Source organism: Petaurus breviceps, unplaced genomic scaffold (assembly GCF_028583685.1).
Source record: "Petaurus breviceps papuanus isolate PSGF00001 unplaced genomic scaffold, PetGlider_PUasm1.0 400, whole genome shotgun sequence".
NCBI classification, from domain to species: Eukaryota; Metazoa; Chordata; class Mammalia; order Diprotodontia; family Petauridae; genus Petaurus; species Petaurus breviceps.
The window spans coordinates 1,670,296-1,680,982 of NW_027186316.1; the positions used below are offsets into that span (position 1 = coordinate 1,670,296).

Genomic DNA, 10,687 nt, shown 5'->3' on the forward strand with positions numbered 1-10,687 from the left:
GCTTTGGCCTTTGGATTTTTATCATTGTGGAGTAGCCCCTGACAAGCTGACAGTTTGGTCTTTTAATACCTAAGGTTGATGTGTCCATGGCTATGAAATAGGCTTGTACTGGGTCCCAGGCTCCCAGGTCTCCTGATTCCTTGGGTTCAGAGCTCTTCCCACTGTACCACCCAGCCAGAAAGAGGCCATTTCATCAAATCACAGATTCAGAGCTGGAAAGGACCTTAAGAATGTTTTTAGTCCAATCTCTTAATTTTACAGAGGGGGAAAATGAACCTTAGATGGGCAAAGGGGCTTGCCTAAAGTCCCCCAGGTAGAGAGTGGCAAAGCCAGCATTTGAGCACCATTTCTGATTCCAAATGGAGCTTAGAGGACCCAGTTAATGCTATTCTGATAATCTGAGGACAAATTCACCAGCAGGGTCTTAGAAACCACTGCTTGACAGTGCTGCCCTCAGAACTGGGCATGGGAAACATTTCTGAGGGAAAGATATATGAACAAGAGAGGAAAATTGAGACAAAGCAGCAACAAGCAGGGAAGGCTAGCATTTGTGAGTCAGGGACAAAATGGGGAGAAAGTGCCTTATCTAGGGTTTTGCTCTGTAAGGCTCTTTGTAGGGGAATGGGCAGGAAAAAGCGCCCCCCTCTGGGATTCACTCCCCAAAGCTTTGCCCATAGCATAGCTACTCTAGTGGGGTTCTTGGCCAGTTACCCCTCAGATCAAGGCTGAGGATTGAGAGATCTGGGAATCTCCTAATTGCTCCCCCCCATTTTAATGATGAGAAAATGGCAACAGGCAGGGGGGGGGGGGGGGGGGGGGAAGAAAAACAACTCATCTCCAGGGGCTGAGGCAGGCCCAGAGAAGAGAGGGGAAATGACTGAAAATTTTTTAAAACTGGCAGAGACCTCTCATTTTACAGATGAGAAAACAGAATCATAGGGCAGCTAGTCCAGCATCTCTCAGAGAGGGAGGGGCAGATCTAGGCTTTCAATTTTGGTCCTGTAAATTTGAATTATTTGCCTTCTCCCACCTATTGGGAGGGCCGATTGTCTGCACTCTACTCCAGGGGGGGGGCAGTGGGCGAGGACGGTGGGGGCGATTGGGGGGGGCGTGAGGTGGGGGGTGTCTCATTCTAAACTATATCAAAGGTGTGGGCTCCAGGAGAATACAGAGTAATCCACTACAAGTATGGGCACACAGTAGGCACTTAAATGGGTCTTAAATGTTGTTGGATTGAATGTTCCCAATGATGCTGTTGATTAGGAAGTGGTGTGAATGCATGAAACTACTCTACAGGTCAGGATTTTTGACAAGGCCTTCTATATTAAAAAAAATCTTCCTGAGAGCTCTAGGCACCTGAGTCCCTATGCCTTAGTTTCCTCAACTGTAAAATGAGGATACTAATAGCACCTGCTCAGAGGGTTATTGTGAGACTCAAGTGAGATACTATCTGTAAAAAGTGTTTAGCACAATAGCTGCATATAGTAGCTGTTGTATAAATCCTTCTTTCTTGCCCTTCTCCCTTTCTCCTTTATGCTCCCACCCCAAAAGAGACATTGAAATGATGTTTATCTTATGCCCTTTCCCTCACCCCCCCTTTTTTATTCCTCCCTCCAAGAATCCTCAGGCCAAGCCCTTCCCCAGCTCCAGGGCCTTGGTAAGGCACAGTAAACAGTCACAGGGGCAGCCACCATTTGCTAATTGGCTCCTTTGGCCAAGGTTCTGCTTTTAAAACCTGGGGTACTTTTTATTCTCAGAGACCAACCAGCCAGTGAGTGTGTTTGTTGGGGGGGAGGTAATGCTATAAATTACATGTAAATAAAAATCTCCTGTAATTCTTGCAGTTTGCATTTTTGAGCTAGTCTCTAGACTTTGGCTATTTTCTTTTATGCCCCTCTTCTGCCCCCTCCCATCATAGCACCTCAAAGTTAGTCTAGAATCCCTTGGGGTCCTTGCTTTCCTTAGTCTCTTCTCCCTGCCCCAAATTTTCTCTTTCTCTCTGTCTCTCTCTGTCTCTCTCTCTGTCTCTGTTTCTGTCTCTCTCTCTCTCTCTCAATCTCTCTCTGTCTTTTTCCTCTCTCTCTCTATCTCTCTCTGTCTGTCTGTGTCTCTGTCTCTCTCTGTCTGTCTGTCTCTGTCTGTCTCTCTGTCTCTGTCTCTGTCTCTATCTCTCTCTCAATCTCTCTCTGTCTCTTTCCTCTCTCTCTCTCTCTCTCTCTCTCTCTCTCTCTCTCTCTCTCTCTCTCTCTGTGTGTGTCTCTCTCTGTCTGTCTCTCTGTCTCTATGTCTCTGTCTCTGTCTGTCTCTCTGTCTCTCTCTCAATCTCTCTCTGTCTCCTTCCCCCCCCCCCCCCCCCACACACACACCACCTGTGAAAATTATGGTATATCTCTTTAGGAAAGAGATCAGAATTCAGTCTAAGGCAAGCCAGTATGGTAAATCACAGTCTTCCATAAATTAATGAGATGATGTCCAAGGATTGTTATGGTGAAATCTCAATGCAAAAACAAGTGCGTTTCTGTCTAGTCAATTCCTGTTCAACCCAGTCTGATTCTCCCTTCCTATCACAGAATATTAAACCTGGAAGCATCTCTGAACATAGGTTCGAGAGCAGGGGATGGGGGAAGGTGGGGGGGGGGCAATAGCACAGAATGCCACAACTGGGAAAGATCATAAAAGGGCAGAGCTGAGAGGGACCTTAAAAGATCAATTAGCCTGACACTCTCATTTTACAGAAGTGGAAACTGAGGCTGAGGGAGCAGGCAAGTCACAGAAAGAGGGCGTGGCAGAGCTGAAGCTTGAAACCTCTCTCTCCTGACAGGCAGGTAGCCTGGGTAGTGAGCCCCTTGTCACTTTGGGTATTCAAGAAGAGGTTGGGCAATCACTTGTCAGGGTTTTTGTAGGGGGCAATTCTTGTGAAGATGCATATTGTACTAGATGCCTTTTAGCTCAGATACTATAGGATTCTAGGGTCAACCCTTAGTAATCTCTCCCTTCCTCAGAGCCCTGGATATCTGTAGTGCACTGCCTAGCATTTGTACTGCCTGTCTTGTAAGCTCCAGACCCCCCTTTCAGCCCTATCTAGCCAGGGACTTCATCCCTTACAACAGGGTTCTCTAGGAGCAGGGAAGCTTAGTGGATATTGAGAGAATTGAATAGGGGAAGTAGGTTCCTTAATTAAGAAAGGGTAAAAGAGTGAATTGGGTCCCCAAAGAAGTGATTTCCATGACTTGTTGGAGATAAGGCAGGCTGTGTGTGTGTGTGTGTGTGTGTGTGTGTGTATAAGGGGGTTCTTGGAGGTGGGGGGTGACTTGGAGCAATGATGGCCAGCATGTGGGTGGGGTTGGGGGGGCAGCAGTTGGGCTCTGTAGGGTCTGCATAGGCAGGGAACGGGTCAGGAACCCTCCTGCTTCAGTGTTTGGGGTTAGTGGTATTATTCATATATATTAATGGTTGTGGTTTGGGCTGGAATGTATAGACAAGACTTGTAGGGGTATTTTTCACACTAGCTGAGGAATAATCCTTTTTGACTGGTTGAGACAACAAGGGGCAAATAAATTCAGACCATATACGTGTGTATGTCTTTAAGGAAAATAAGATTGACCAAATCTGATAATTGCTGATCGTTGCTGTTGTTTTTGGAAGGAGGGGAAGTGATTTGATTTTTAGAGAGGTCCTAAGAAATGAGGTGGCAATGACAGGGTTCACGTGCTCAGTGGGAGACAGACTCCAGCCCCATAGGAGGAGGGAAAGAGGGACTCAAAGAGTCACTGAAAAGGCCTTTTCTCCCAATTCTTCCTAGCTTTGCCCTGTCCAAAACATTTCCCCAGCTCTCTTCCTCCTCCTTCCTCCTCTTCCCCAGAACTTGTCCCCTCCCTCATCTCTCTCCCTTGCTCCTCCTCCCTCTCCTGCTCCCTCCCCTGCTCCCCCTCCCTTCTCTACTCCATCTTCCTCTCTTGCTCCTCCTCCCTCCCCCACTCCCCCTCCATCCCCTGCTATCTCCTCCTCACCTTTTTGTAGCCTTCTTCCCTCTCTGTTCCTTTCCTCCCCTCCCTCCCTTCTTTCCCCAGTCCCCTTCCCCCTCCTTTCCCCCATTCTCCACTGCCTATCCCTCTTGTCCTCCCTCCCTTCTTTCTTCATTCTTCTTCCTCCTCCCCCTCCCCTAACTAGTTTTCCCTCTGGATCCCCAAGCCTAGCAGTGACCTCACCCCCTCTTTGGTTGGTTCTCAGCACACAAATCTCTCAAAGTCCTCTGTCCAGGACTGCCTCTTTCCTAGGCACAAGTTTGGCCCAGGTTGGGTTGCGTCCCTTGGGCTGGGGCGAAACGAAAACGAAAGTTTTCCCAAGGCAAACCCCCCAGGTCTTGTTGGCCTGGACCTTCTCACCTGGTTTAGCCCTGTCCTTTGGAACCGCTCAACCTTCTCATCTAATAGCAGCACCTCCAGCAACCCATGGGATCAGCCTGCAGTAAAGGAGCCGCCCAAGTGGGGCACCCCAATGGCCAAAGTGAGGATGATGACCCTGCTTGCCTACGCCTTTGCCGTTGCCTTTTCCCTGTTCGGCGACCTGAAGCTGTGCCAGATGTTCATCCGACACCCGCTCGTCAGCCTCGCCGCAGACAGGCTCATACACCAGATCGTTCCCGTGGATCTAGTGTGGTCCCTGTTCGCTATGCCTTTCAGCATGGTAAGGGAGGCAGGGCCAAGGTGGGTGGGCAACCTGCCCTCCCCAGTGCCTCAGAACTGTAGAACCAAGAACTTACCTCAGAGGTCATGTCATCCCATAAAGAAAGTAAGCTAAGTGGCTGACTCAAGTTATACTAGGGGCAGTCAGACTAGAACCTCATGCCTTGACTCTCAACCTTCTCAGGCCTTTTCTATTTCAGTTAGTCACCACTCATTTTACAAATGGCCAAGGCATTTCTGCTCCCATCATCCCTATCACCAGGAATGGGGCAGGAAAGGCATGAAGGGTTCCCTCCCATACTAAGAGCTTCCTGGGCAGGACAATAAGAGCGAAATAGGTGACATTTGAGGCCTGAGCTCTCTCCCAACCCCCCTTGCCCAATAAGCCAACTTGTCTCCCCACACTCATGCACTTACTGATTCTACCTGCCTTGCCCATTAGGTGCTAGAGAACAACAGGATGACGACGATAGGCCGGATTTTGTGTTTCATATTCCGTCTCGTTCATTTTTCCCTGAGCGCCGCTATGATGACATTAGCCTTCACTCTCTTGGACCTCCCCCAGGTAAGTCTGAGTGAGCGAGTGAGTGAGTGAGTGAGTGAGTGTGTGTGTGTGTGTGTGTGTGTGTGTGTGTGTGTGTGTGTGGAGGGTAGCTTTTAGGTTTAGAAGGCAAAGAAGGGTGGGTGCTGGGAGGCCAGCTTTACCACACGTCCCAGGTTGGATTTAGAAGCCCTCTGTGAAGGTTGGGGGAGAATACAATGGGATGCCTCCAAGGGTTGGCCAACACCATTGTTAAGCTTGGGCCAATTGAGGCAGGGCCAGCAGTTTGAGGAGTGGGACATGTGGGCAACTGGGCTGTGATTAGGGCATCTGGCAGCCTTTCTCCTTGCCACGTCTCATGGGGGCATTTCCCTTTCAGCCTATTCTCCCCCCTTTGACTTTGGGGACTATGATGAGCAAACATCTGATGAGAGTTGCAGTGATCTGGACTTTGGCGATAGCTGTTTCTTTTCCCCGATTCACCTACCAGAACTTGTATCTGATCAGCCCCGGGTGAGTAAGGACCCTCCAGCCACCCTGGAGCCTTCCCAACAATTCTTTCCCCTCCTTCCATGTTCTTTCCTAGGACTCCAAATTCTCTAATACAGATGGAACCCTACATAGCCACCAATGACTCCTGTAAGGAAGATAGAAAAGGTTTGCCAGTCATAGGCATGGATTGTGACTTCAGTGAAACAAGCAATTATTAAATGCTTACCCTACAGTAGGCACATACTACAAAAGGGACCTTAGAGTGCATTTGGTCAGGCACCCTCATTTTACAGGTCTTCATCCCAGGATACTTCAGTTCAGGCTACCAAAGCAAAGGTCACTCTTCCCCCCCCCCCCCCAGGATAGACCTCTGCAGAAATCAGAATGGGGAGGGGAATGAGGAGCAGGGCAGCTTCGTGCCTCCCAGGTAAGGCTCAATAGCCATTTTACTCCTTTGCTTCCTACTAAGACTGCCTAAGAGGTTCAGGTGACATTTATAGACTCCTGCCCTGATGACTTTCTGAGGAGAGGTGGGGGGTGGGAAAGAAGCTACAGTGGCTGCTGCAGTTTTGAATACTGAAGATCTGTGTGTGTTGGGGGGATACAGACCATGTCAACCTTCTGTGTACTCTTATACTATATAATTATACCCTTCAATGGGAAAGCCATCCACAATTATTCTACCTTTAGCCTTTCTTTTTTTGTCTTTTTGGAGGGAAGAAGGAAAGGCAATTGGGGTTAAGTGACTTGCCCAAGGTCACATAGCTAGTAAGTGTTTGAGGCTGGATTTAAACTCAGGTCCTCCTGACTCTAGGGCCTCTATTCACTGAGCCACCTAGCTGCTACCCTCCTTTCTACATTTGCCTTTGGACTACTGTAAAAGATGGTGTATCAGGTATAGGTGTGAGGCCTGGTCATTATTGAGACAGACACTCCATTCCCCTCTGGTTGCAACCCACCCCCCCGTCTCCTCTTTCACTCCCAGCCAGATCTGGGAAGGGGGACAGGATAAAGGCCTTGTGGGGAGGAGCAGAGCTGGTGTGGGGAGTGGTGGGGTACAGAGAAAGGAAGAATACCCTTGATAAACCCAGCCCCCTCTCTTATTTATTCAGTGACCAAAACAGAAGCTAGCAGGGCCCTATTATGATAATGACCATATTGCTCAGTGTCTGCTGTCGAAGCTGACCAAATTATTGAGCAAACAGCATAATGAGTGAGTGCTCCCCTGCCCCACACTTGTATATATACTCACGATGCCAGTATGATGAATGAGCCGGGGTCAACGACAAGGAAGATGGCTTTGCTTGGGCATTGCTGGCTGCTGGGAATGGCTGGATGGTCCAAGGGCTGCTGTTGGCTCACAGGAAAGAACAGGAGGCAGGAGGACACTGTCTTAGGCCCACTGGATGAGGAAGGAAGGATTGAGGGAAAGGGGGGAAATCTGCACAGGAAGAAGCCTCTGTTGGCTGAAAGGGTTCCAAATTGGGACCAAGAGTTTCTAGATGTTTTCTGCTTCCCATCTATGATGACTGGATCCTTGCAAGAACAGCATCAAGAGATGTGGGGAAGGGCTGAACAGTCCAATCTGAAGATGAGAAAATCACTAAAAGAGAAGGGAAGTAATGTGTCCCAGTAACAACTAGCATGAGTTTTTATAGCATAGAGATAAATTGGCCAGTGCCCAGGGTAGGTCAACTAGCATAAGAGAAGGGACCGGATGAGTCCACGCCAGAGGAGGATAGGGAAGAAAACTGAGAATATTTATCTCAAAGAAAACAAGACTTAGAGGACAAGGTGGGGGATGTCAATAGACGATCTCCATTTTCCTGATGAAAAGCAGGCCCAGAAGATTAGCCATCTTGCTCACTCTCACAGAGATAGTAAATGACTTGGCTGGGTCTCAAATCCAGGTCCCCTGACAACTAGCCTGGTGTCTGGCTCATAATAGGTACCCATTGAATAAGATTGTATTGAGGTAGCTGGTGTAGGTATCACCATCTTCTAGATGAGGAAATTGAGATTCACAGAGTCAGAGGAACCCACTCAGGTAGTGACAGCCAAGATCCAGCTCCAGTTGGTTCCAAATCTGTTGGGCTCTTCCTGAAGGTAAAGCAAGTCTCCAGGGCACTGGTGCCTCTGGAGGAGGAAAAGTGTGCTTGAGAGGAGTCTTAGCAACTGTCAGGTGATCAGAGCCCATTGATTATTTCCCAGGGAGAACCTATGGATGCCTCACCTCCCCGAAATCCTAGACAGCGACTGGCTTGTGATGAAGATTATCAAAATCGTGATTACCAGTGTGTACTTCCTGGTCCCTCTTCTGCTTTCCACCAAGGCCTTCCTGATCATGACCAGGGTGCAGCTGCTTACCATTGCTGCAGAGATGCGGTTTCTCGAGCTGGAAGACGTCGTCCCGCCAGCCCCCAACCGCAGGAAGACCCTGGCGCTCCTCCTTGTCCTCGTTGTGGGCATTGTCATTTTCTCGTTTCCCCTCAGTTTCTATGTGGCAGTTATTGCCAGTGCAGACGCCGAGGCCAAGAGTGCTGTGTTCTCTGCATGCCAATGGTTTGCCCTGATCAACCAGCGCCCCGTTCAGTTCGCGCATTGCGGGCTGGAGAATTTCGAGAACAACATGAGGCTTATAGTGGCCGACGGCCAGCTGTCGCCGAAGGTACACGTCCTGCTCTGAGATCGGCTCCCCCAAATTCCCTGATTGCACCCCCCAGCCCTGATAATTTCCCAGGAGGCCTGGCTGGAGCTATCAGAGTCCATCCTGTGGCTCCCAACTCAGGAGCTCCATTGCTTGGCCCAAGTGGCAATGGTCAACCTGTAGTGCAGGGAGGAGGCGAAGAGTTTCTGGAGTTAGATGTTCTCCCCTTGGCAGCCAGGGCATATATCCAGGGACCTAGGCCACAGGATGGGGCAGAGAACAGGTGTTCCTTAGGCCAGGGATTGGGCATCTCGGGTGCTGACCAGCCAACCTCTCAGAGAGGGAACCAGAATGGCAGGAGTCCCTCATGGCTTATAGTCCACCAGAGATCACCCAGAGAGCTCTCTAGACCAGATATTCTGCAGGACTCTCTTTTCCACTCAGTTATCTACCAGTAAAAATGAGAAGGGAGAGATGTATCACTGTAACCCACATGTTCCCCTCTATATACCTTCCTTACCTCCCCCCCCCCACTTCTATGACCAGGACTCATCATCTTCTCAGACCTTTATGTTTTCTACTCTAGTCAGGTACTTACCTCCTCCCTTCAGACCCAGGGGGGCGGAGTCAGGTGGGAGATCTCCTTCCCGCTGGGACCTTATACATGCCCCTGCTTGCTTTGCCTTGTGTAGCTTCTGCCGATCTTCTGGCTCCTGAGTCTTGGTCTCAACTGTAACTCACCTGCCTTCTTGTGCTCTTTGATCACCAGACCTGATGTTGAAGAGCTTACCTGGACTGACATTTTCCCATCTTGTGCTACCCTCCGGTATTTGCATGTGCACTTGTGCACCCACTGTGTGTGGCTTCCTCCCTGCATTCTACATGAATGCCTTCCCCCCAGTCCACCCTTGCCCCAGCCCACCCTCACCCCAGTCTACCTTGACCCCATTTTCCCCTCACCCTCAGTTTCCCCTCACCTTCAGCCCTAGCTTTTATTTCCCTGATTTCAGCCTCTCCCCTGGCATCCCTGACCTGAATCCTGGGGTGACTCTTACCCTAACCAGACCCCCCCCCACACACACAGGCTGGCACTTGTGTAGACTGACAGGAACTGCCTTGTCTTCATTACCCTCCCCAGCCAGGTGTTCTCAATTTATCCTGACCTCCAAGCCCAACTGTGTCATAGAAAGTTAGAAATGATTCTCAAGGTCACTAAGCACAATCCCTCCCCCCATTTTAAAGATGAGGAAAGTGAGGCTGAGCCAAATGCTTGAATCACAAGTCAAAATCTCTGTTTGTTGCTGATTTCTCACGTGTTTTCCCCCTTTAGCCCCTGTGAATCTCCCTACTGCAGACTGTTTAACTGGACCCTGGAACTCATACCTTGCAGTGACACCGGGTATTTGAACCCTTTTTTGTGTGTCTTCTTCTTCTTGTGTTGATCCACATGTTCTTTAAGGCCCCATCCCATTTCCTTTACTTTGCCTCCAACCCTGATACCTGCATGATCCATTCACCCCAGCCTTAACTTCCCCAGTCCCAACTCCTCACTTAGTACCCTGAGCCTGAGGTGACAGCCAGTGGGAAACGTGCCTGAACCAGTAGCTAGAGATGTCCTGAATTCCCTCTCTTTGTAGTACCCTCACACCCCACTACACCCAAATGCTCTCAATTTGTCTCCCTCTCCAAACCATGCCTGGGGATGGGGGTCTGGGACCCTTGTGAAGAAAGCTGGGAACATTCCTGGGATGCCACAGATATAGGAGCTCTTCTTTGCCCCAGGGTGTGAGGTCTCTTTGTTGCCTTTCCTGCCCTCAGTATGCATTATTCTTCCCCTTTAACCCCTACAGATCTTCTGATCAGTGAGCATTTCACAGGACATGCGGTTATGTTGGGCTGTGACATTGAAGTCCTCATCATCATTGGATTGAGGATTTCTCTTATTCTTGTACTTTGTGGACTCATCATCTCCATTTTACGTTCAATCTAAAACCCCCCAACTTTCAATTAAATACCAATACCTGCATGATACTCCAAGCATCCCCCATCCCAGCATGTCCCCTCCCAGCCTCAAGCATGCACACACCACAAGCCCCCATCAGGCATCTTTTCTCCCCCAAATAGCAACTGTCCCCCCACTCAGTATGTTAACAACTTTGGCTGTTTCTCTGACCTTGAAAGGTAGAGAGAAAGAGACAAAGACAGAGAGAGAGAGAGACAGACAGACAGACAGACAGACAGAGACAGAGAGAGAGAGACAGAGACAGACAGAGATAGACAGAGACAGAGAGAGACAGAGAGACAGAGACAGAGAGACAGAGA

The 10,687-nt window shown here is 49.4% G+C and overlaps 1 protein-coding gene across 1 annotated transcript in view; it reads left to right on the plus strand.

Moving 5' to 3' along the window:
• Positions 1–8,404, plus strand: part of LOC138170960 (G-protein coupled receptor 83-like) — a 10,151-nt gene extending 1,747 nt beyond the window's left edge. The window contains exons 2-6 of the mRNA XM_069100379.1: positions 4,361–4,686; positions 5,128–5,250; positions 5,606–5,739; positions 6,080–6,145; positions 7,930–8,404. Coding sequence (XP_068956480.1) covers positions 4,361–4,686; positions 5,128–5,250; positions 5,606–5,739; positions 6,080–6,145; positions 7,930–8,404 — 1,124 coding nt within the window. The remainder of the gene's footprint in view (positions 1–4,360; positions 4,687–5,127; positions 5,251–5,605; positions 5,740–6,079; positions 6,146–7,929) is intronic.
• Positions 8,405–10,687: the final 2,283 nt, after the last annotated feature.